Genomic DNA, 27,090 nt, shown 5'->3' with positions numbered 1-27,090 from the left:
GGGGGTCCCGGTACATTCCACGTCTGTGATCCGTTATGCAGCCTAAGAGTAAGTGGATCACTTAAGTCTCTTATCACTAACAATGGAAATCTTCCTAACCCCTCATCTTCTTTTCCAGCATTCCTTTTCAGTTCCAATATCCAGCTCCTTTGGCTGATGTGTTTTATGGAGTGCTATAGTGATGTCACGATACCTGAATTTTGAGTTCGATACCAATAACAACTTTATTTTTAAAGTAATAAAATGACAGGAACCTGACAGTGGGGGGGGGGGGGGAGCATTGAAAAAAAAAAAAAAAAAAGTCCCCATTATTTAAAATAAATGTTTTTTTAAAAATTGCCCTATTCTGACCTCAGCTATCAGGGGGGATAATGGGGGCTGTAGTTTTACTATTCCTGCTGTCAGGGAATGCAGACCGCTGACCTAGCAGGGTGACCTGGATTTGGGCGGCAGGGTAATCTGCTGGCTACAGCCCCCCTTCCTGGTCAGAATCAGGCCGACTGTTCACCCTCCGGCCCTACCTCACAGTCCCATCCAGATCTAGTGGCCGCATGTCCTCCTGCCTCCCCCTCCTCTCCCGGACCGCAGCGCTGCTCTTTTCCCTCTCTGCAGCCGCCGACCCTGCTCTGATCCCTGAGCTATGCAAGGCTATATATATTATTGCTATAGCATAGCATCAGTAAAATCAGGGCTCTACTAGTAGAATGTGGCTGAGCCAGACTCTATTAGCAAAGACACTGGGAGCGTGAGTGTGGACCTCGGGCTGTGAGGTGACCCATCAGCCCCCCACACTCACATTGTGGGGGTGCCGATCGGACACTTCAAAGCCACCTCAAGGAGAAAGACAGTACAGGGGAGGCGCAGAAGACATGACAGGCACTCGGCTCGCTGCCCGCCATGTCTCCTGCTGTGTACTCTATGATAAGCTGTGCGCTTATCATAAAGTATCGAATACCAGGAAATCCTGGTATCGAACCGAAAATATGCCTCTAAAATCGATAGTAGAATAGATTTTTTGGTGCATCGTGCATCCCTAGAGTGCAATGTATGATCGGTATGCTGTAAGTGCCCTCTAGTGGTGGGCTGCTGGTATCACGGTTATCTTTTGCTTCCCAGTGATGGGATTAACCCTCATTCATCAGGCCTTAGATACCGTTCACACAGAGTAAAACTGGCGGAATCCTGGGAATCTATGAGAGGCTTGCACGCCTACTCTCTCCGCAGACATGTCCATTTTTCAGCGCGCAGAGAGGGGGTGCATCTTCCATAGACTCCCACTATGACACGGAGGCTGGCAGGATTCCGCCAGTTTTACTCTGTGTGAACTGAGCCTTACACTAACCCCACAAGGACGGGTAACGGCATTATACAATTATTTTCTGCAGATGCAAATGAACTTGTAATAAAAATAAAAAGTAAATAACAGGCAAAGTGAGACCAGAATAAGATACAGAAGTTATATAATAACATTTGTTATTCCAACACGTTTCCTATATTCCTTTCCATCAGAATAACAGTAGAATAAAACAAAATGGATTTCAATGTATCCTGCACATCTGCCTATTGGTCGCCCGTCACATGCGCACAGTGAGGGAGGGGGGGGGGGGGGGGTCGTCTTCCTGGTTTACAGCCACATTTGTATAGTGTCTAGAATTTAAGGGACAGTACACATGAATAAAATACCAGTTTTCCTAGCCCCCTTGTATGGGGTTTCCTTGCCTGGTCTACAATGTATGAAGTCTAAGCAGCCTAGGCCCCTCCCCTTTCTCCCAAACTTTTGTTTCACATGCACTAGCACTGGAGGAGGGGGCCAAAGAGCACAAAGTAAGCCAACCCCACTGTGGGCAAGAGGCGGGTTCCCAATAGTACTCAGTAATAATGACCAATAATGAACACTGGTAAAAGAGGCAACTGAAGAGAATACATGTTACATAGTAATAGGAAAATATCGGGGAACGCTTCTTCTTGTTGGGGAGAATACGGCAGGATGGCTTCCCACTCATCCTGGTTTTTCTATACAATTCATTACCAAGTCAATAAAAAAAAATTATACAGAACATAAAAAATATTAAAAGAAAAAAAAAAAAAACACAGCTTGTATATTTCCATAATCTTAGCATAAAACAGTCCATCAGCAGCGATCCTCCGAGAATGAGAAGAAGAAAAAAAAAAAAAAAAAAAAGGTTGGAGATCTCACCACTGCCGGAAAGCAGTAATATAAACTTCCCATCAGTCCGTTTGGTCTTAAAGACCTAAAATATATATTTATATAGATTTTTTTATTTTTTTTCTGTAAAAAGTTTTGCACAGAGTCCGAGGCTAAACCTGAGAAAACGGGGAGGACGGAGGAGAGAGGCTTGTGGGAGGAGGAGGATGGCTTCTGGGGAATGGGCTCTTATAGTCCGTCAAGATGACACATCGGCCGTCGCCGTCCTGCTTTGGAGGTGGTGGTTTGTGGTGTTGGCGTTAGAAAGGGAAGAGTCATTTGGGGTGATACCATAGTCGGCCTGCTGGGGGGAGAAGAGAAAGAAAAAAAAACTAAGTGGCTGCAGTTTTACTGAACAGTATGTCTATTCTTAATAGGATTTTACAGTTTACAGATATCAGATATACAAGACATATACACACACTAATATCTCTATCTCTATCTCTATCTCCACACATATATTATTATATATAATATGTGTTTACACACACAGATTTTAAACACAGATTTATCTGAGGAGAAATCTCAGTCTTTCCTTTATGACCTGTTCTCTGTTTATAGTCTTTTCCAGGCTTTGGCTTCAAACATCTGTCAGATAAATCTCTGTAAATGCACCTGATACTCCAGAGCTGCACTCAATATTTTGCAGAAAGGGAGGGTTCAGACGATAGAATTCTCGCGGATAAATGCCGCCGAATTCCGTCTCAAGAACGCGCGCCTTTCCGCCGGCTCCATAGACACCATTCTATGGGCCAGCTGATTCCGTCCGCTATCCGCCGAAATAACTGACGTGTCAATTCTTTTGGCGGAATGTGGAATCCGCCCGTGCATAGAATGGTGTCTATGGCACTCGGCCATGAGCACGTACAGACAACGTAATTCGGCGGAATTTATCTGCGAGAATTTTGTAGACTGGAACCCGCCGAAAGTCGGCATTGTCATTAGAAATCAGCTGAGCTAAGCTTGAATGAAGTAATTTGCTATGAATCTTGAACAATAAAGCTCCTTTTGAGACTTCGGGTCCTTTTCCATGGCATGATAATCGGTCGAATCGGGCCGATTCAGCAGATTATCGCTCCGTGGAATAGAGACAACGATCAGCTGATGATCGAGTCATCGGCTGATCATTTATTTAGGTTCAAACCTAAAATCATCGAGCAGCCATGGCGCATCGGTACGTAGAATAATGATGCACGGTGGGCGACAGACGATTTCACACGCACCATACATTACCTAAACATGTTGCAGGGCTTCTCCTGCGCTCCTTCTTCCTCCCGGTCCCGCGAGCAGCAGAAGCTTCAGTGCTGCCTGTCTTAGCTGACAGACCGCTCATATACTGACTGATAATTAGGACGAGTAGCAAGACGCCCATTCTGCCATGTGCCCCCTCTCCTTTGCGTATGTCATTTAGATGGACCCCATAGACTTACATCTCTAATGAGCAGACAAATTATTTGTCCTGTTGCCAGGACAAACCATTGGGTTATACTTACATGTCTTCGGAAGATCCTTTGGAGCAGGCTACGTTTTGGCGGTTCGGGAAGCTGCCTCCAGTCAAGATCTGGGGAGCGAGTCCCATTTGGTCCGAAGATGTTGAGGTCCTTGAAGCATTCAGTCTCAATCATCTAATAAAAAAATAAAAAAAACACATAGATCAGCTTCAATCCTGATACAGCTGCGATCAGCTTAAAGGGGTAGTGTGGCGTTTAAATAACACACATTACAAAGTTATACAACTTTGTAATGTGTGTGTTATGTATGTGAATGGCCCCCTTCCCCATGTCCCCCCACCCGCGAAAGTGTGGTGCAGTATACTCACCAGATTTCTGTCGAGCCCGGGCCGCCATCTTGGGTCGAACGACGACATCTTCGGGAGGCCGTCCGAACCCCCTCTGCCGCGTCATCAGCCGCGATTGGTAAGTATACTGCACCACCCTTCTGGGGGTAGGGGACCACGGGGAAGGGGGCCATTCACTTACATAACACACACATTACAAAGTTGTATAACCACGCCCCACTACCCCTTTAAAGGGAAGCTTTAGCTGTCCAGGCACAATGGGAACTGTAGTTTTGTGACAGCTGGAGGGCCACAGTTTGACACAGCAATATAAAGCATTGAAATGGTGAACTCTGCCCTGGCTAACATAAGGGGGGTCCTGACCTCCCCCTTTTAACGCTGAAACCAGTTAATACCATTGGGCAATTCAGTTCAATGAGGCACTTCCATATACAGAAGTGCATTATGGGAAACTTTTTTTTAAATCCAGCAATACTGATACAGGGTAGCCAAGTATCATCTCAGCTGGACTGGACACTCATGAAGCCATAGGACAGATCCCCAACACTATAGGCTTCATATACATAGTTTCTTATGTAAAATCCATTGCAGGTTTAATGGAACTTCTTTTTTTCTTTCAAATCAACTGGTGTCAGAAAGTTATATAGATTTGTAAGTTACCTCTATTTAAAAAATCTCCAGTCTTCCAGTACTTATCAGCTGCTGTATGTCCTGCAGGAAGTGGTATATTCTTTCCAGTCTGACACAGTGCTCTCTGCTGCCACCTCTGTCCATGTCAGGAACTGTCCAGAGCAGGAGAGGTTTTCTTTGGGGATTTGCTACTGCTCTGGACAGTTCCTGACACGGACAGAGGTGGCAGCAGAGAGCAATGTGTCAGACCGGAAAGAATACACCACCACTTCCTGCAGGACATATAGCAGCTGATAAGTACTAGAAGACTGGAGATTCTAAACAGAAGTAAATTTCAAATCTATATAACTTTGACACCAGTTGAATTGAAAGAACAACATTTTTGCCCCTTTAACACCCCAGTTTTCAGTGTGCCATAGTTCACATGACGCAGATCTGAAATACACATTGCTGTTGTATTGAACCTTTAAAAAAAAAAAACCCTCACCTCATTTTGCCAGGGGATTGGCACACAGCCTGTGGCGAACTTGGCATAGAAATCATTGTCCGTCTTGTCCAAATTGACACCTTTTACAGTTGAAAACTGCTCTATATCCAGCACATCCTTACAATACACCGCCCGGGGCTATGGAGGGGAAGAACATACAACACAATGATATACAGCCGGTAACAGGTCATGTAAACAGCAGGACAGAGACACAGAGACGAGAGACAGACAGACGAGAGACAGACAGACGAGAGACAGACAGACGAGAGACAGACAGACGAGAGACAGACAGACGAGAGACAGGCAGACGAGAGACAGGCAGACGAGAGACAGGCAGACGAGAGACAGGCAGACGAGAGACAGGCAGACGAGAGACAGGCAGACGAGAGACAGGCAGACGAGAGACAGGCAGACGAGAGAGAGAGGAGTGACAGACAGACGAGAGAGAGAGGAGTGACAGACAGACGAGAGAGAGAGGAGTGACAGACAGACGAGAGAGAGAGGAGTGACAGACAGACGAGAGAGAGAGGAGTGACAGGCAGACGAGGGAGAGAGGAGTGACAGACAGACGAGAGAGAGAGGAGAGACAGACAGACGAGAGAGAGAGGAGAGACAGGCAGACAAGAGAGAGAGGAGAGACAGACAGACGAGAGACAGGAGAGACAGACAGACAGACGAGAGAGAGAGGAGAGACAGACAGACGAGAGAGAGGAGAGACAGACAGACGAGAGAGAGAGGAGAGACACACACACAAACGAGAGAGAGAGAGGAGAGACAGAGAAATAGATATATAAAGAGATGTTTGTTTTTTTTATAGGACCCTACACTGTATGGACAGAAGTATTGGTTGCCGCCAATGTTCCCTCCCTGCCTGCTGTAACATCCTGTAGTGGAGGGATACTACTATGGGGGTGTTATAGGGCTCGGCCTCTTCGCTCCAGTGCAGAATATTAATGCTTTACTATTCCACTAGTCACTTCCAGCTTTGTAGGCTTTTTAGGAACAGTTTGGGCTTGTCCCTTTCCCGTTCCACCATGATGGTTCCCCGGGTCCATAAAGATATAGAGGGGTAGTCTGGTGTGGGGGCTAGAACAGACAGGGCCTCGCTCACAGCCTCTGATCTCCATAGTAACATGTATGGACACAGAACGCTCCTATAACATGTCGGACGTCCTAATTCCACTATCCATACAGTATACAGTTGTTGAGGTGCAATAGTTTTGGATATCACAAGAATACATACACCCCACATACAAGCTACATACATCTGGCACAAAAGACGGCTTTGTGACTCCGGCCTCCAGCCTCTTGAAGTTGATGTTCCTGAGAAACGGATGCTGCTTCACTTGGCTGGCACCTTGGTCGTTGCACCCCAGCCGCTGCTTTGGGTCTTTGGCTAATAGCTGTAAAACAACAGAACAACACCGTCACTTCTCCCTGTTGACTCTTCAGGTTGAATACGTTTAGATTGGGCTGAGGTAACTCTATGGAGTCTATAATCTCCTGCAACCAGCTGTCTACTATTGGGATCTGACTGGTAGACTGTAGCTTGGATTATTTAGATAGGCTCCTGTGTACAAGCACCGGCCCAGCACCATCACATCACAATGTCAGTGCATGTAGAAAACATTTCTATTATTGAAAGATATATTACAACAGACTTACAGTTCACAGTATATGCGGGACAGGGGTGTATTGATCAACTACATGCACTAACCTCTTCCAGCCTATAGGGGCAGCGCAGCTGTTCCCATGAATCACTTACCATCTTACATATAGACTTTGCGTCTTCAGTGAACTTATCAGAATACGACTCTTGTTCTTCTTGAACTCGTTTTTCCACCTCTTCCCTTTTTACCCGCTCTTTCCGGGCGCGGAATGGAGACTGTCCCTCGATCATCTCGTATATGATGCAGCCTAGCCCCCACCAATCGGGGCTAAATGTATATCTCTCATTCTTAATAACTTCTGGAGCTGTAATAAGCAAAGGATGAGCTCAACAGCCCCAGTGTTATCCACCATAAGTAATACAGCGGATGTGAGGGCACTCACCCATGTAACCCACGGTCCCCACTCGTCCCCGGATACTCTCGCCATCGGGAATTTTGATGGCCAGACCCAGATCGGAGATTCGGATGTGACCTGTGAATCGGAAAAGATGATGAATCCTGAGCCTTCTGATTAGGTTCTATATATTAGAACATAATATATTATTAATTATATATATATATATATATATATATATATATATATATATATATATATATATATATATATATATATATATATATATATAATTAATAATATATAAATATATATATAATTAATATATAATAATATAATATATATATATATATATATATATATATATATATATATATATATATATTAGAGAGAGAGAGAGAGAGATTGATTCTATATATATCAGGGTGGTTTGGTGCTCTCCCCACTAGGAGGCACCCCTTGGCAAAGCGCTTCCTTCTCTGGAGAGAGGGATATCTGGCTAGTTCCGTGTTTTGAGACTCGTAACTGAGGCTCCACGAACCCCTTTTTTGCGGGCCGATGAATATATCAGTGACCGTTGTGTGTCAGTATGACATCAGAGCGCCCAGGTGCATCTCTAGAGAAGCAACAGGTGTGTTTAGTACAGAAGACAATGGCAGCATCACAGAGCAGTCAGCTCAAAGAAGTAATAACATAGATTTGTCCGCCCTTCCGGAAGATTCCGGTCCTATTTACTTACATTGACTGGATGCCCTATGAAAACCGAGGTCACAGAAGAGAACTATGAATGAGATTCCTGTCCGCACCGCTGACCTGATGATGGGTGTTACAGGGAAATTACAGATCTGGGCTGACCTGGTGATCGCCACCAATAGACTCAGTAGAAAGGCAAACCAATTTAATGTTGGCCGCAGTTCCAAATGATGATAACCACCCTCATTTTCCCCTTACAGGAATCATTGTGACGTACACAAATTGCAACCGTCTATCATTTCTGTGCACTCTCCCCAATCACTAAGGAATCTCTAAAGCTTAGGACTATTAAGGCCTGGAATGTTTAACGTAATCGTAGCCTCAACAACGTCCGGGAAGCGGAGGTATGGGGTGGTGATTGCAGAGCAAAGACCCCGACAGCATAGATACTAGCAAAAACAGCACCCCCCCCAGGTTGTGTGTGGTATTACAATTCGGCTAAATTCACTTCAATGGAACTGAGCTGCAATACCCATACACAAACTGAGGACAAGAGTGGTGCTGAAGAAAGCGGCCATAGGCTGTATCCATGTTTTCCAGGACTCCCTCGGGCGACATCTAACTTCTCCAGTCACAGAGTCAAACTCTGTTCAGGTTCGGAGAACGTTGCTGAACCCAAAAAGCTCAGCAAGTCCACTCAGCACTAGTCGCTAGCTGTGTATTATACTGACACCCTCCAAATGGTAGTGCCCAAATTAGGTATAACGCCAAACCTAGCTCTTTATCTTCCTAGATGCCGCAATCCACAGTGACTGAGGCACCTGGGCAGTTAACCCCTTGGAAGCATGTTATATTTAGCAGAAGTGCATTCTCGGAGTATGTTGTGCGCTCCACCATCAGAGTTACCCAGTCGCTTAACCTTATAGATCACAGGTGTCAAACTCAGGCCGTCCAGCTGCTACAAAACTACAATTCCCATCATGCCTGGACAGCTAAAGCTTTGGCTGTCCAGGCATGATGGGAATTGTAGTTTTGCAACAGCTGGAGGGCCGGAGTTTGACACCCCTGTACATAGATGCAACAACTGATCAACAACATGAGGAGTGCCTATCAGGCATTATGGCGGCCACGTTATAAATCCCGTTACAGCAGAACTAACAGGGAGGACAGGTCACTGCAATATATCAGTCTATGCAATAAATCATTTATAACAGACTTTCAGGTTAATGGACGGATGACGTCTGCCCAGTTCGGCCCACCCTCAACTTATACTTAAGAATTATATAATACCTGGTGCAGGGCCTGAGGGTGACACAGGGAGTCTTGAAATAGTCATGCAGGCCCTGCACTTGGTATAACAATGTTATTAGGCATCCTTGGCATGCTGCTTTAAGAGTTTCAAAGAAATCCAGTACTGTCCTATATATATCTGTAAACTAGACTCTCCAGCCTACACCTACGTATTAACCGCAGGTCTACAGGAGGGATTTAGGGAGAATTAAAAAAAAAAAAAAAAACACACTTCAGGACACTGCAGTTCCGAGAGTCGACCACTAGATGGCGTACAGGTACAACTTCTGAGTGCTTTCCCATGCAGCTAAGTGAGTACATCCAGTTTCTACAAACACGAATTGTCAGAATGATTGGAGCAATACTGACATGTCAGATGTATTAGTCATCTGGGGGCTCCGGATGCTGAGACAACAGCCAAGTGCCTGAACAAAGGAGAAGGGGCATTCAGCTGAGCTCTGGTATAGTAACTAAGGAGGGTCTTCGCAGCTGCACCCCCACTGGCCCAAACTCCTCAAATGTCAATATGACACCTCAATGGGTCATAAATGGGTTGCACAACTAAATATCACCTGTCCTGCATCCTGTAGAATGCCACCATAAAGTCATGTTGTAACTAGAGATGAGCGAACCGGGTTCAGGTCGATCCGAACCCCAACGTTCTGTATTTGATTAGCGGTGGCTGCTGAACTTGGATAAAGCTCTAAGGTTGTCTGGAAAACATGGATACAGCCAATGACTATATCCATGATTTCCACATAGCCTTAGGGCTTTATCCAAGTTCAGCAGCCACCACTAATCAACTGCCGAACGATCGGGTTTGGATGGACTCGAGCATGCTCCAGGTTCGCTCATCTCTAGTTGTAACCCCTTAAAGTGACAGAACAACAATCCAGCAGTCGCAAGAAATCCATCTCTTGTGTGGTTGCAATTGTGACCGCATTCCCTTACATTACATGCCGGTATCACAGCTGCGATGTGTGAGTCTCAGCTGCAGTCACAGTGTGAGGGTGATGTCAGCCCCTCTCCCCTTATCTAATCCTATTAGTCAGCTTTACATCAGATCTCCAGTGGACGCGGCTCAGGACAGAGGATGTATTCACCCCCAGAAGATGGGAAGTTATTAGTCACAGTCTGACAGACCTGAACCCATGATGTCTTATATAAAACCAATCACTAATCTATACAGAGATGATCTGGACTTTAGTATAAGCCTGATAGAATATATTCATGCCAAATCCATCCTGATGTGGTTACATAACCTGCTGGAGGATCCTATATACTTCTCCAGCAATCCGATAACCCAGATAACTCTGCCCAATACATCAGTGGTGCATCCAGACTCTCCATAAGGGTCAATACATGCTATAAGTCTATGGGGACGTTTACACCACAGGACTTCCAAAAATACAATTCCATCATGCCTGGACAGCCAAAGCTTGATGGGCATGATGGGAATTGTAGTTTTACAATACCTGGAGGGCTGTGAGTGACACCTGTGGAGACTGCTGCCATGCTCTGCCATCTGTCTACATGCAAGACACAGAATATAATCTGCCTCCTACAGGTTGTATGTGGATACGGACAGCGAATGATCCACGTGTAATCTTACCATCGTCATCTAAGAGAATGTTTTCTGGCTTCAAATCCCTAGAAAGGGAAAAAAAGGGAAAATATGAGACACTATGTTTAGTATACATATAGATAATATACATATAGATAAAAATATAAATATCATATATACACATTTTTTTTCCAATATTTTGTTGCGAATCCTTTGGAGGCAATCACTGCCTTAAGTCTGGAACCCATGGACATTACCAAACGCTGGGTTTCCTCCTTCTTAATGCTTTGCCAGGCCCTTACAGCCGCAGCCTTCAGGTCTTGCTTGTTTGTGGGTCTTTCCGTGTTAAGTCTGGATTTGAGCAAGTGAAATGCATGCTCAATTGGGTTAAGATCTGGTGATTGACTTGGCCATTGCAGAATGTTCCACTTTTTTGCACTCATGAACTCCTGGGTAGCTTTGGCTGTATGCTTGGGGTCATTGGCCATCTGTACTATGAAGCGCCGTCCGATCAACTTTGCAGCATTTGGCTGAATCTGGGCTGAAAGTATATCCCGGTACACTTCAGAATTCATCCGGCTACTCTTGTCTGCTGTTATGTCATCAATAAACACAAGTGACCCAGTGCCATTGAGAGCCATGCATGCCCATGCCATCACGTTGCCTCCACCATGTTTTACAGAGGATGTGGTGTGCCTTGGATCATGTGCCGTTCCCTTTCTTCTCCAAACTTTTTTCTTCCCATCATTCTGGTCCAGGTTGATCTTTGTCTCATCTGTCCATAGAATACTTTTCCAGAACTGAGTTGGCTTCTTGAGGTGTTTTTCGGCAAATGTAACTCTGGCCTGTCTATTTTTGGAATTGATGAATGGTTTGCATCTAGATGTGAACCCTTTGTATTTCATGGAGTCTTCTCTTTACTGTTGACTTAGAGACAGATACACCTACTTCCCTGAGAGTGTTCTGGACTTCAGTTGATGTTGTGAACGGGTTCTTCTTCACCAAAGAAAGTATGCGGCGATCATCCACCACTGTTGTCTTCCGTGGACGTCCAGGCCTTTTTGAGTTCCCAAGCTCACCAGTCAATTCCTTTTTTCTCAGAATGTACCCGACTGTTGATTTTGCTACTCCAAGCATGTCTGCTATCTCTCTGATGGATTTTTCTTTTTTTCAGCCTCAGGATGTTCTGCTTCACCTCAATTGAGAGTTCCTTTGACCGCATGTTGTCTGGTCACAGCAACAGTTTCCAAATGCAAAACCACACACCTGTATTTATTGCTGCGTTTTTATCGCTGCGTGTTTGGTGCGATTTTTACATGCGAGTTTTGATTTTCGCATGATTTTCATGTGAATATCAAAACTCACATGTAAAAATCGCACCAAACACACAGCGTTAAATACGCAGCAATACGGTAAGTGTGAAGCTACCCTTAATAAAAGTTCTAGAACTTTGAAATATAAACTTCATTAAAAGGGGAAAACTGAGCAGGTTAGTCAAACCTAAGCTGCTGATCTCTCCCTAGTGCGCATGGGCCCCTGAGGATGAAGGTATGTCCGTTACCTTCATCCTTATGCTTTTTATTCTAAAAACTTCTGGCCAGTAAGCCGCTAGGAGTACTGGAGGCGCGTCACTGATCAGGCCCACCCCCGATGCCCTGCATTGTTGATCACTTGGGGGGGGGGGGGGGGAGTCGCCGTGTGGGGAGCAGGGAAACAGACCTCATCGGGCCCCTTTTAAAGGATCATCAATGATGGGGGCGGCCGAATCAGTGCTCGGTGTGCGGTAGCCCAGCTCCCAGTGCTCCTAAAAGCTGGCAGAGGATTTCAGAATAAAACAGCACGGGAACAGCGCCGAGGATGGAGGTCAGAGACTTACCTTCATCCTCAGAGCCCTGTGCGCTATTGTGATTTGTCTAACCTGCCACTTTAAAGATTTTTTTTTGTCTAACCTGCCACTTTAAAGATTTTTTTTTACATTACTCCCCTACACCCTTTTTTTCATTTATTTATTTTCCACATAACCTGGTTGGAGCCGGCATTTTTCTATGCCAGTTTCTTGATATGCAAATCAGCCCGCTCTATGCAGTGGAGGTGGGCACAGTCCCCCAAGTGTACCAGCCAGACTTTATTCAGAAGGAGGCATGTCAGTGAGGGGTGGGGATATTGGCACACTGGGGGCGCTTGCAGGCCTATGGCACCAACCAGGTCATGTAAAAGAAATTAAAAATTTAATGTAGGGATGTGATACATTACGTTCGTGCAGCTCAGCAGTATCCAACAAAGCCACTGGTGGCAGCAGAGAGGCCGTGTCGCCCTCTTACCTTATGCCACCCAATGAAAAATATCAAAGAAAAGAAAATATTTAATATATAAAACTTAGGGAAACGTAAAAAAATAAATTATTTTTCCTTGCCAGAACACCCCTTTAAGAACTAATATGATGGAACCTAAGGGTTTTCCCATCAAAGTTTGGTGAGGTCTGGATCCCCCTAATAATCATGGCTTATGGTTCTGTGATGCAGGTGATGCCTCTGCCACGTCTGCAGTCACGGCTTTAGGTTGTGTTCACACACACACACAGTGTAAACTCAATACAAATAACAAACAAACAAAAAAAAAAAAGAGCTAAACACAGCATCAAATCTGCAGTATAAACCATATGGTAAAAGTGGCGGCGCTCACCTGTAGACGATGCCCTCCTGGTGCAGGTGCTCCAGACCACAACAGATCTCAGCAGCATAGAAGACCACCCGCTCCTCCTCAAAGCCGGGATTGCCCATATTGTAGATGTGGAACTTCAGGTCTCCGCCATTCATGATGGTGAGCACCAGGCATAAAGCGTCTTTTGTTTCATACGCGTACGCCAAGTTTACCTGCCCAAAGACAGCAACAGGTCAGCGAGGACTATAGATGGGATAGATAGATAGATAGATAGATAGATAGATAGATAGATAGATAGATAGATAGATAGGAGATAGATAGATAGATGGATAGATAGATAGATAGATAGATGGATAGATAGGAGATGGATAGATAGATAGATATCAAATCGGTCAGTACCACAAAGCGACTGTTCACTTTTTCCAGGATCTGCTTCTCATTTAAAGCCATGGATTCCCCTTTCCTCTTCTTGATCCTCTTCTTCTCTAGCTTTTTACATGCATACATCTTCCCTGTGGCCCGGACCTGGCAGGCGCACACCTGGAGACAAAAGGGGAGAACTCTGGTCATCCAGGAGGGATACAGGAGGAGGAAGACACAGCAATGAGTAAACCAGAAAAGGGGGGGGGGGCATCGAGGTAGAGGAACAGCACATAGTTACATGGGGCAGGCAACTGGCATCATCACACTATACCCCATACTACTAGTAAGCACTTACCTCCCCAAAGCCTCCTTTTCCTAGCACCCGATACTGCCTGAAGGTATCCTTTGTAACGGCTAGTCTGGAAAACAGGAAAGAGGAAAAAAAAATAAAATAAAACATAAAAAGTATATAAAATATATAAGGTTGGTCTTACAAGTGCACAGTACAAAAAGTTTTAATAGAGTTCCTCTTAAAGGTGTACTCCGGCGGAAAAAATATTTTTTATCACCTTCTGTCAGAAAGTCATACAGATTTGTAAATCACTTCCACTTTAGAATCTCCAGTCTTCCAGTACTTATCAGCTGCTGTATGTCCTGCAGGAAGTGATGTAGTTCTTTCCAGTCTGACATAGTGCTCTTTGCTGCCACCTCTGTCCATGTCAGGAACTGTCCAGAGCAGGAACAAATCTTTATACAGCACTTTGTCAGACTGGAATGAATACACCACTTCTTGCAGGACGTACAGCAGCTGATAAGTACTGGAAGACTGGAGATTTTAAAATAGAAATAAATTACAACTTAAAAAAATGTAAATCCTGTACTCTGGACAAATGTAAATAGGGTGGTGGGAAAATAATCAGAATACTTACCCATCCCCCTGCCCTGCATGGGTCATGGTCCCCAGACGGTCTCCTGAATCTACCAGTCCTGACAACACAATCTGGCTCAGAAATGCCCGCTCAGCCAGTCAGTAAGGCGGGACACCACTGTAGTCACTGACTGACTAGCTGAGCGCGCAGTTTCTGCCAGGTTGTGACAACATAGGAAGCCAGGAGAAACAGGAGACCGTGGCACAGGGACAGGTAAGTATCCCTCCATTGTTATGTCCCCACCATCCCCTGCCCTCAATGACTTCTTACATTTGCTCAGTGTCTCTGATTTAGTGACCGGGACAATTAAAGGAGAACTCCATCAGTGACCACAAGGTTTCCTCCAAATCCCTCAGAACATACAATGAGGTTGTATAAAGATAACCCAGCCCTCTCGCAGGTCAGATGATCTATTTTAGACGTGTCACTACTGTATACTCTGGTCATATATTTTTTGTCTAACTTCTTACCTTTCAAGGCTTTTCCACTGTAGGAAGCGGTCGAAGTACATACTCTCCTGGTACTCTCTGAAAGGAGACCCCCGCAGGAACTCATGGAGCAGGCTGGAGAAAGAGAGACACTCACTCATCTATATACGGTTACTTAGTCAACATGGCCGCTCTATATAGGTGTCATGTAAAGCGCTTGTGTGTGCCTGACATATCATCTGTACAGTCATAGGGGGAGATTTATCAAACATGATGTAAACCTGGAGACAAGAGTGGTGCTGTCTCTGGAAGAAAGTGGTCATGTTTTTAAACAGTGGATAACCCCTTTAAGATGTTGGAGGTCCCAGCAGTTGCAGCCAGTCTGAATACAGGATAGGAAATAAGTGAAGATGGAGGCAAAGTCCTTAAAACGAGTTGTGCAGAATAAGAAAGCACAGCTACCTTCCTGCAAAAACAGCCCCCTCCTTAGGTTGTGTGTGGTATTACAATACAGCACCTTCCACTTCAATGGAACTAAGCTGCTAAACCCCACACCCAACCCGAGCACAAGAGAGGTGCTGTTTCTGGAAGGAAGCAGCCACATTTTTCCGATACTAGATAACCCCTTTAAAAGGAAACCAGTCAGCAAGAACATGGAAGTCATAGCGGTGGCTTTCAGCCAGGTTTGTGTGACGGCTGCTCTGCTTGCTGATATCACTACATATGACAGGTCTCACCCTATTAATGTACAGGGAGAGACCGGTCAATCTTATGGAGTAAGACGTGGGAAGATGTTCAGCGCTCACTTCTCAAGCCTGGTACATAACACTCACCATAACCCAAAGTTAAAGGGAATCTGTCACAAGGTTTATGGTGCCTTAAATGAGGGCAGCATAAACTAGTGACAGAAATGTTGAACAGATCGGTGTATTACTTGCATCATTCTGTTCAGCCGTTCTCCTAATATGCAGGAGAATAGGATTCTTGCCACACCCCTTCCCCTGTCCTCCAGCTGCTGATTGACAGGTGACTGCCTATACACAGCATGGATAGATAATTCCTGATCAGCAACTGGTGGGTGGAGTTTTCTGCTTCTCATGAATATCCAGGACTACTGAGCTCATGCACATAAAAGAGGACTACTTATCCTCCTAAACAACATGGACAATATCTTAGTCAGCTGCACAGAGCAATGTAAGTGATACATCATTCTGTTCAACTTCTCTGTCACTAGTTTATGCTACCCTGAGATAGGACAGCAGAAACCCATCGACAGTCTTTAAAGTTATGTTCTCTGTAATCTTAAATGGATTATCCAGGCTTAAAATATGTCCTCTTTCTTCTAGAAACAGCTCCTCTCTTGTCTTCCGTTTGGGTGTGATGTTTTGCAGCTCAGTTCCAGCGAAGTGAATGGGGCCATATTGTAATACCACACACAACCTGAGGACAGGGGTGGTGCTGTTTTAAAAAGAAATAAGCAGATTTCTAACCCTGGATTACTAACCCCTTTAAGGGTTAAGCACAGCTCATATGGATAGAGGGAGAATATCCTGCAGAGTCCCTGTAGGACTTTAGGGACAATGAACTGTTCCTTGAAGGTAGAATCCCCCTTTACACTTACACACCTACCTGATACAACTGCTGAAGATCTCCTTGCTGGGGTTCTTTTCAAAGTTTAATATACATTCTTCCATTTGTGAATCTGGGATTTCTGGCACATAATCGGGAGACTGGACGTCATAGAAGAGGGAAGAACGGAAGAGGATATTAGGGGAATTAGTGACCCGTCCCATCTAAACATCACATTCTATAGCCTGAAGAAAGCCGCTTTGTGTCAGGGAGCTCGGCTGAGGTATCATGGGAGGAAAATTACTGCTCTCCAGATGGGGTAATAATATCTGACGTGGAGCTGAGGAATGGACCCAAACATGGCAGGTCATACATACACTAACAACTAGTCATGTGACTACGAGTACATGGGAAAAAGAACTGGTGGTACTATCTGGAGTCTATGTACAAGAATGTTACCGCACACTGGGTAACAATGCTATGGGGGTTTATTAAAATTCACAAAAAAAGTTTTTAAAATCCCACAGTCATCGCAAACAACTTCTCTCCATTTTTTATGTATCTATAAATAAACTTAAATTTACCAAAAATTACTCCTTACCCCAGAAAAGTCCTAAACCCATAGCAACTAGGTGGCTCCCTTCCCTATTGTTCTCTGCCTGTTGTTGGGGGAAGTCTGTCTTTAGTAACAGAAAGAGCAAGACTGAACACAGGAAGTGTGTGTATGTAGGGGGGGGGGGGCGGAAAAGCAAGCAAGCTAAAAAAGCAACAAAAAACAAAAAAAAACAAAAACAAAACACAGGGCCTGTGCTTTCACCAGCATGGTATAGAGAGTAACAACTTAAAGGGGTAGTGTGGTGTAAGACGTTTTTTCACAAAAAAAAAAAAAAAAAAACATCACACTTCCGGGTCTGCGGTCAGGGGAGGGAAACAGTCACTTAAATAACACACATTACAATATTGTATAACTTTGTAATGTGTGTTATTTAGACCGCACTACCCTTTTAAGTGTTGTGATTGGTTAGAGAACGGAGGAAGTAATGGTGTGCTTATACAGAGATTATCCGACAGATGATTTTTGAAGCCAAAGCCAGGAATGGATTTGAAAAGGAGAAATCTCAGTCTTTCCTTTATGAACTTATCCCTGTTTATAGTATGTTCCTGGCTTTGGCTTCAATAATCTGTCAGATAAATCTGTGTAACCACACCCTAGCTGGGTACTACTGGCAAACAACCCCCTGAAATACAGTAAAGGAAATATCTTTACAACATGGAACGCAAAGGTGTCAAACACACGGCCCTCCAGCTGTTGGAAAAACTACAATTCCCATCATGCCTGGACAGCCAAAGCTTTAGCTTATAGTTTTTGCAAGAGGTGGAGGGCCGAGAGTTGGACACCCCTGACGTACAGGACTCTGAGGGGGTTCAGTACCAGCAATGAGGACATAACCCCCCCTTAGGATAGGCGGAGGCTATAGCTCCTTTATTTTCAGGATGGGTGCAGCTCCCACAAGTAACATCCCCACTGATCTAAAGTCTGACACTTAGAGTGATCAAATATCCTAGAAAAGATGAGAACTCTGTAAAAGCCAAGAGAAAAAAAATCATTGTATATTTTTACAAAGTAAAAATAACTTTATTCTTAGAAATTGGAACGAAAAGTGCTGATGGAAAAAAATGAATAAATCCATTTATCCCAGGCGGCTATTCAGATCTAAGACTGAAGCGACCGGAAATATACACAGAATCCGCAATCCTGCAGGCTCCATATGCCGCCGGGAAAGTAGGCCACAGGCTCAGCGATGGAGTCACTGGGAATCTGTACACCCTGTCCTCATGTCATCTGCTCATATAGGGGGAGATTTATCAAACATGGTGTAAAGTGAAACTGGCTCAGTTGCCCCTAGCAACCAATCAGATTCCACCTTTCATTTTCCAAAGAGTCTGTGGAATGAAAGGTGGAATCTGATTGGTTGCTAGGGGCAACTGCGCCAGTCTCACTTTACACCATGTCTGATAAATCTCCCCCATAGAATAAGAGCTGCTACAGACCTGCTCCTGGATTATGGACCAAACATGTAATATTTGCCTGTATCACTATGCATCCATGTGGTGTCTACACAATGACTGTGTTCAGGACGTACTCTTTTACTCACAACTGCACGGACACATTGATGCCACAGGGTCCTATTTGTCCACAGTCATAGGAATATCACTAGACTGCACAACATAGTGTCACTGCCAATGTCCTCCCGACATGTTTCACTCCAAAGACATAGCGTCTTCAGGGGGCAGGACATAATGACAAGATAAAACAAGAGTAAAGGCATAGGTAACATAGGTATGAGCGGACTTACCTTAGAGGTAAAGAACCTATTGATGATCTCCTCTCCTGTCTCTTTCCTCTTTTCATCTGAGGACAATTCATAATTTGACTATAAAAAAGGGAAGAGAAAGATCAGTAAATGCGCAATACATGGACAGTGCGTTTCTGGGTCTGGACATGGGAGGGGGGGGGGTGGGGGATTTTCACCATCCAGCATTACGTATCTTGTACACAGTGTGCATCGCAACCAGGTCCAACTATAATCTGCTAGCCAACAGGTTTGGCTAGCGATCTAGGGTGCCTCTTCTCCATATTCCGCCCATGCCGCTATGCCATGAATCGGCCTCCTTACCACTGCATCCAGGAAGAGGATGATTTTGAGAAGATGTTCCCTTGTTTCACAGAATTGGCGGAAAAGTAGGCGTCCTATGGGCTGTTTTTCACAAATGCTGGTGTAGTCCCTGTCTGTAAGGAAGAGAGAGTCAGAAAAGCTGTAGTCTCAATTCTGGACATTTAGATTCCTAATTCCTTCTGTTTAAAGGGGTAATCCCATGAAAAGATTTTCTTTCAGAACTAAGTTACATAGATGTCAAAAGTTACATAGTAATTACATAGTAAACTCCATTCTTTCGGTACTTATAAGCTGCTGTATGTCCTGCAGACAGTGGTGTATTCTTTCCAGTATGACACAGTGCTCTCTGCTGCCACCTCTGTCCATGACAGGAACTGCCCATAGCAGTAGCAAATCCCCATAGAAAACCTCTCCTGCTCTGGACAGTTCCTGACATGGACAGAGGTGGCAGCAGAGAGCACTGTGTCAGACTGGAAATAATACACCACTTCCTGCAGGACCTACAGCAGCGGATAAGTACTGGAAGACTGGAGATTTTAAACAAAAGATTTGAGAGACACCAGTTGATTTAAAAAAAAAAAAAAAAAAAAAGGTGCTCTCTGGTGTACCCTTTTAATATATGGTTTAAATAAAATTCTATGAATAGTTGATCAGAATGGTGCAGACATCCCAGCATCCAACCAATCAGCTGTTCAGAGAATGGGGCTGGAAGCAGTTGGCTCCATACTGGGCCTAGTGGCAGCACTGGGTTACTGAAATCTTGGTTCCTATTCACCTCAATAGGAACTGTGGCTACTGTACAGCGGCCACATTTTGTGTGTGGTATTGCGTCTCCGTTCCGTTGAAGTGAATTATAATACCACACTGAAAACAGATGTGGTGCTGCTTTTGGTAGAAAGCAGCAATTTTTTTCTCATTTTAACCCAATCCCTTTAAGAAAACTATCTGCAGCAGGAGCCTCTCCCCTCTGCAGTAGCACATACAGATGGCCAAGCACCGCCCTCTTGACTAAACCACACCTCCTCAGCCAATCACTAGGCAGAAATGAGTCGTAGAAATTCTGCAGATCATGTTCCCTCTGCAGAATCTCTACATTACTCTAGAAACACGTAGAAGGATCCGGCAGACTGAAAGTGACAGTTCACAGACTGATGTAATGTGTACGGACACCCACACAAAAGTACTGTCACATTTCTAATATAACACACTGTTAAGCAGATTCAACACACAAAGCAAAATTGCAAAATTGCAAAATATGGGGGGGGGGGGGGGGGGGGGAATTATAAAAATGGTGTGTGTGTGTGTGTGTGTGTGTGTGTAATTATATATATATACACATATATATACATACACACATACATATATACATTATATATATATATATATATATACACACATACATATACATACATACATACACACACGCACTAAAAGTACAGTCTTATTATAGAGAGTACCTAGACTAACATTACGGAAACAAGTTATTTATGACCCCATACTAAGTGACCCCGTGTTATCTGCAATGCCCAGACAGCTAAAAATAGTAGCGTTATAAAACAATGATCCATACGTGACAGGGAATGCAGAGTGACTCAGTGACTACAGAGCGCGGACTGAGAGCCCTACGAGGAAGAGTGCAGGGCAGTGTGTGAGAGAACACGTGGGACAGGAGAGTCTATGTGGATGCCAAGGGCTATGTGCCCCTCCTCCCGACACAATCATGCCTATCCGAGACAGAAATGTTTGTACGTGTATGACCTCCTTAAAAGTTTGTATGATATTATACTAGTCCTCTTGGTTAAGTCCAAAAAGATTTACAGTATTATAGGAAGCAATCAATAAATATACCATACACTGAAGGGGTCATCTAACGCCAAGGTACCTGGTCCTGACATACACCTTCAATAGACATTGGCTGAGCATTCAATCCGCCTCCTTCTTCCTGACCTCCCTATACATGCAGCGGACTGCCATCACTTTATCTCTTGCCATACACATAAGCCCGCCTATACATATGAACACTCATTGTGGACAAGTGTATAATTAGTGTCAGAGGGAACACACACCTGGTGATGCCTTAAAGGGGTTATCCAGCGCTACAAAAACACGGCCACTTTTTCCCCTCTCTTGTCTCCAGATTGGGTGGGGTTTGGAACTCTGTTCCATTGAAGTAAATGGAGCTTAACTGCAAACCACACTTGAACTGGCGACGAGAGAGGGAAAAATGGTCATGTTTTGTAGCGCTGGATAACCCCTTTAAGTCACTTAACAGATAGGTATGTTAAAATTCAATGTGCCCAAACATCCCCCCCAACGTTTATGAAATATGGCAAGCAGACGTCAACTAAACACCTTGGAAAAATGGTCAACTGGTGGCACTGAAATTGGGCAACCTATACCTACGGCCAAGGCCCACCTTTACTCAACGAGACCCGGTAATTTGGCTTGCCACGTTTGGGCAGCTGATGGGGATAGGTAGTGTTGAGCAGACTTGCCTGAACCCGAACAGTTCTCCAAACCCGAAGGCTCGGCATTTGACTCCCGCGGTTGAACAAGAACAGTTTGGCAAGTCCACTCAACACTAGTGATGGACAGCTTAATAAGTAACCCTTCCCCCTGCCTCCTCACAAAAAAAAGGAACAAAAAGGTAAAATTATAAAAAGGGGATCTTCAACCAATGAATGCAAGTAGCAAGCTAATAGCTTTATAAAAAGGTCTAGAAATAATACCCTAAAGAATTAGCTCTTGAATCATACTTAATAAAAAAAAAAAAACAGCTATCTATAGTGCCTGGGCTAGATGCCAGCTCCGAGCACACAAGGGAACGTCTAATAAGAGCTTTGAAGATAATCAAATGCGTCTGGGCTACAGATTCCCAGGAACTCGAGGATGATGAGAGTCTCTCGAGAGTCCACAGAGGACACAAGGGTCTGCGCAGCTCAGAGGGTTGATCTGGATGACCCTTCCCCACCACAATACAAGTAAGCATCTCTAAGGCGAGGAGAATGGGAACACCAGACGCCACCGTAAAGCTACGCCTCAGCCTCTCATCGTGGAAACCTGCTTTGTTCTTCACGTTGATGGGTTTGATATCCTAATATCTTTACCCAAATTTAAATGTTGACAACTGCCTACTGTATCCACAAGAGCCTCAATAAAGAGAGTTCTTCTCTTGGTGACTGTCTTCCAGACACGTCAGTCATATAAAAGATTAAACTTTTTTTTTTTCCTTAGTTTTTATTTTGCTGGTCCTTCATACCCCTATATCCCCGACTACGGGAGGGAAGTATAAGAACTATTCTCTCACATACTAGACATTCCAGCATTACCCCATAATGCCCAGAGTTTATAGCTTATACCTGAAACTTTTTAGCCTTGGTATTTGATGGATAGCCGCCATGTTGTATGGGAACAACATATAAATACACTGTAGATAAAGAGCCCTATCGTTTAAAGAAGTTTTGAAAGATTTAGCACAATTGGAGTGATTCCTCTTTGAAGCAATAGGTGGGGAGCCATGGGATGGGTCAGTGACGATCCTCTCCACATTCACTCCCTAGGCAGGAGAGACGCTCTGTGTGTATGACACATAGGGACACCAAGCAGGCACTCACCCAGCTGCTTGCGTAGTTCTTCACACTGGCTGATATGTGGAAACTTTAGGATTTCCTTCCACTTTTTACTCCTCCCTTTCCTTTTTCCTCCTCCACCTGCAAAGAGAAATGAAAGGTTACAAGACTTGAAGGCCACCGGTGGTCCTCCAGCTATAAGGGGTGACAGATAATTGTATATTTGCTATATTTTAGCATATCCACAGCTCATCTGTTCCTATAACTCGTAGTGGCTAATCTGGGTATCTAGATGTATACAGTATCCATATAGGTAGCCACAAGACAAGGAAGCCACAGCTCCCACCCTTGGAATGAGATTCTCCTGGCAAGTAGGAAAACTTTCCACTATTATGATTTGGTATGGATGGATTTTTGGGGATCATTTAATATCCAGTCAGATTGCGGGTCAGTTCCTATTTACTTTAATAGCAATTGAGCTGAAGCAACCCAGTACCACCACTACGCAATGTAAAGAGTTGAGACTTCCAGCTAATACAAGTTGCACCATGGCCCATCCCAACAGCACATCATCCGGCACCCTGCAGGTCAGATATTGAAGGTCTACTCTGAGGATAGGCCACCAATATCTAAAACTGGACAAAAAGAGGTAGTCTAACCAGAGATGATCCTCTTGAACTGCAGCCCCCTTGATGGAAGTCATCTATGGTAACATGCAGTATTTTTTGGTCACTATTTGTTGCGAAACCAAAAGTTTTCACTGTCTGTTACACTTCCAGTTCAGTGTCTACATCTAAACATAGCCTTACATAGGAGGGACCCTCAATCTTGGGCGGAGATTCCAAACTGTTCAGGTTTGATATCCTTTCCGAACCCCCTATGGCGGTATCCAAGTTTTCCAGGACTCCCTAGAGCATCAAACTTCGTCAGCTGCCAGGAGTCAAATGCAGAACATTTGGATTCAAAGAACGTTGCCATACGCGAACAGTTTGACATCTCCGCTCAACACTTGCCCTCATCGACAACATCCACATCGTCTAACATGGTCATACCGACATGAGCTATCCTTACAATAAAACCTCTAAAACCTCTCTGAAAGGTTTTTTACAAGACTGTGTCAGGAAAATGCTGAAGATTGTGCAAAGTTCACCTCCCGATCTCGTCCATCTTTCGTCGCTAGGTTTAGCGTTACTTAAATATAACTACGCTAAGAGTTAATCCCTTGTTTAAAGTGTAGATTTTCTTTAAGCTTCTGAAATCCTGGAAATTTTCCACAGTTACAAGGTGTTGTCCACTACAACATCTCCTTATATAAACACCCTTCGGACCGCGAGAGGGTCACATTGCTGGGACCACCCATTATGCATGAAGGATCCAATGATTATACACTGGAATTCTACCTATATAACCATGTACTAAAGCTTGCATTGTAACTCTGTAACGCTCACTTTAGTTGAGGAGAACAGAGTTTCTGGAGTTTGTCTGGGTCTTAGCTCCGCTCAGAGGAAGCCGCAGCTAGCCAGGCATGACTTCTCCATGGAAAATGTAGTATCACATCACTCAGAAGGGAAGCCATATATGTCTACTACTAGGACAGCCCAAGTCCACCGATAAAAAACAGTTATCCAGGGTGTGGTGATCATCGAGCAAGGGACGTAACTCTACGATATCTATGTTCCGTATGGCATATGGTCATGGTTGTCTAGGTAAGACTACTACACTGTATAGTCTCTTTTTGGGTAGCTCAAGTAATATCTGGGATCCATCAACAAAGAAGAATCGCCTCATTCCATCAGTGTTACATACATGGTCTATTATTTCCATCCCCCAGATCCCATTGTCTATAAAAGAGTCAGCAGTATGAGCCGTAGCAAAGCAGATCCTGGGACATTGGGACCATGAGGAATTGGCAGAGCTCCGCAGTGATCAAAGTTATCTTGAGGAAACATGCTGAATATAGACCCGTGACGAAAGGAAAGAGGAATTCACAGCCTGATATTAAGAAATAATAATAATCTGTAGACTGAAATTCCTTGATATAAGAGGAAATGTCTAACCTTTCTGAATCACCACCATTATACCAATACTGTTAGATGACATAGCTTCAAGGCAATGGTTGTCACCTCAGCTCAATCCTATACTCTAATGGTGCGTTTACACGTAACGATCGTACGAATTTGCGCGATAACGATCGAATTCGAACAATAATCGTATGTGTAAACGCAGCGAACGATCATACGACGAACGATACATCGCGCATTTTGATCTTTCAACATGTTATCAAATCGTCGTTTGTAAAAAATTCGCAAATCGTTCCGTGTGAACAGCCGTTCGCCGATTTAACCAATGCGTGAGATAGGCTTAAGCAATCGCAAAACGATTGCACAACGAATTTTCCGTACGATATATCGTACCGTCTAAACGCTGCTTGTTATGAAAAAAAAATTTTTACTCCGACATCGTTAATCGTACGATCGGGCCAATTATCGTTACGTGTAAACGCACCATAAGGCTCCTAAGCGACCAGGCCGCACAAACATCATTGTATCGTACGTGTGGCCATTTAAATATACTGTTGTCGGACAGCCTCTGTTTACACAGGGAGATATGCAGCTGTGTTAACAGGGCCAATTAGCGGCTAAACAAGACGTTTTTCATCCAGAAGGAAAAACAAAAACAATCACCTCTAGCTGTGTCACCGTAACAGTAGATTGTCACTCCAAGATCTCCTGCACAGCCGACATCACGACCCAGTTGATGGATTGTCCGGTCAGCCAGTCAGTGACTGGGGAGGGACAACACTGCAGTCACCGATTGGCTGAGTGGGCAATCGATCAGCCAGGATAGACATTTCTTTCTCCCCCCCCCCCCCAACTTAAAGTCGCGCCTTCCAGACGGGGGTCCCGGAGCCTGTGAACCGGCGCTTTGTGGGCAGGGGGAGAGGGAAGTAATGACTGTTTATTATGTTTTCCCCAGCCGGCTGTGAATTTTTCAAATCACCCTACTTCTCCTTTAAAGAGGTATTCCACTGAAATTAAGCTTTTTACTATGTTGGTGCCCTGGCACAAAACATAAAAAACCCGCTCTTACCATTCTGAGCTCCCCCGATTTTACTCCATCTCGGCAGTGACGGCCTGCTCAGCCACTCAGTGGCCACTGTGCTGTTCTGTCTAAGGGTCCTATTCCATGGGCCGACCAGGGCCCGATCAATGATGTAAACGAACACCCATCTGCTAAATTGGTGCTCGCTTACTGGGCCTATTCCACAGCCCGACAATAGTTAGCGAGGGCCGCAGGGACATCGTAACCGATGTCCTTGCAGCCCTTGTTTCATACATACATTACCTGTCCAGGCGCAGGTCTTCTCCCGATCCCGCGAGACAGCTTCGGAGCTGCCTGTCTGAACTGACAGTCCCGGCCAGTGATTGGCTGAGCAGTCTGCCAGCTCAGACAGGCCGCTCCGAAGCTGATGCTGCCGCGCGGGACCAGGAGAAGGAGAAGACCTGCAGCCTGGACAGGTAATGTATGAGATGTGTGAAATCGTCGGTCGCCCTCCGCGCACCGCTATTCCACGTAGCGTTGTGCGGGTGGCGACAGATGATTTTAGGTTTGAACCTAAATGAACGATCAGCTGATGACACGATCGGCTGATCGTTCTCTCTATTCCACGGAGTGACAACAGTGCCGCTTATCGCTCCGTGGAATAGGCCCTTAAGTCATTGATTGGCTGAGCGGAGTCCGTCTGGGAGGTGGAATCTTTCAGATGGGACCCAAGGATGAAACAGGATGACATTGCGGAGAGGTAGGAATAGCCCGTTTGTTATGTTCTGCGTCATGGCATCAGCAAAAGTTTCAGTTGAGCGGAATACCCCTTTAAAAAGGTAAGAAATGAGTGACCGACACTTCAGAATTGGTTGTAAAATTTAGAGCAAATCAAGTAGCTATTAGAAGACTATGACAACTAATTCACTAAATAGCGATTCTGTCCATGAAAGTCTCCCATACACTACTAAACACACGACCGTTGGGTATGGGATATGGGGAGATCGGGAGGGATAACCAGCAGCTGACCAAATGGTCGTTCGAAGGCTATTAGGAGTGAATGGTCGCCTTTACAGGGGTACTCTGAAAAATAAAGTTGTACCCCTTTAAGATGACAAAATGCTAGGCTCCAACCACCCAAGCCATATGGCACCTGGCAGAAGTCCAGGCCTAGTTTTA

At 44.6% G+C, this 27,090-nt stretch overlaps 1 protein-coding gene across 2 annotated transcripts in view; it reads right to left on the bottom strand.

Moving 5' to 3' along the window:
- Positions 1-2,163: 2,163 nt before the first annotated feature.
- The window catches only part of LOC138767820 (G protein-coupled receptor kinase 5-like), a 45,742-nt gene continuing 20,815 nt past the window's right edge, over positions 2,164-27,090 (bottom strand). The window contains exons 2-16 of one of the 2 annotated variants that reach the window (XM_069945637.1): positions 22,915-23,010; positions 19,301-19,413; positions 18,980-19,057; positions 16,683-16,783; positions 15,096-15,188; positions 14,052-14,115; positions 13,733-13,873; positions 13,355-13,545; positions 10,721-10,758; positions 7,174-7,263; positions 6,887-7,095; positions 6,387-6,524; positions 5,122-5,259; positions 3,700-3,831; positions 2,164-2,510 (exon numbers count right to left, since the gene is read on the bottom strand). In XM_069945637.1, the coding sequence (XP_069801738.1) occupies positions 2,406-2,510; positions 3,700-3,831; positions 5,122-5,259; positions 6,387-6,524; positions 6,887-7,095; positions 7,174-7,263; positions 10,721-10,758; positions 13,355-13,545; positions 13,733-13,873; positions 14,052-14,115; positions 15,096-15,188; positions 16,683-16,783; positions 18,980-19,057; positions 19,301-19,413; positions 22,915-23,010 (1,727 nt within the window). In that variant the 3' untranslated portion in view covers positions 2,164-2,405. Of the gene's footprint in view, positions 2,511-3,699; positions 3,832-5,121; positions 5,260-6,386; positions 6,525-6,886; positions 7,096-7,173; positions 7,264-10,720; positions 10,759-13,354; positions 13,546-13,732; positions 13,919-14,051; positions 14,116-15,095; positions 15,189-16,682; positions 16,784-18,979; positions 19,058-19,300; positions 19,414-22,914; positions 23,011-27,090 lie in introns of those variants that run through there. The other variant, XM_069945631.1, reaches the window with a different exon arrangement.

The sequence above is a fragment of the Dendropsophus ebraccatus genome, chromosome 1 (assembly GCF_027789765.1).
Source record: "Dendropsophus ebraccatus isolate aDenEbr1 chromosome 1, aDenEbr1.pat, whole genome shotgun sequence".
NCBI classification, from domain to species: Eukaryota; Metazoa; Chordata; class Amphibia; order Anura; family Hylidae; genus Dendropsophus; species Dendropsophus ebraccatus.
The sequence above is the reverse complement of the archived record's forward strand: the minus strand, read 5'-3'. Positions and strand labels throughout refer to the sequence as shown.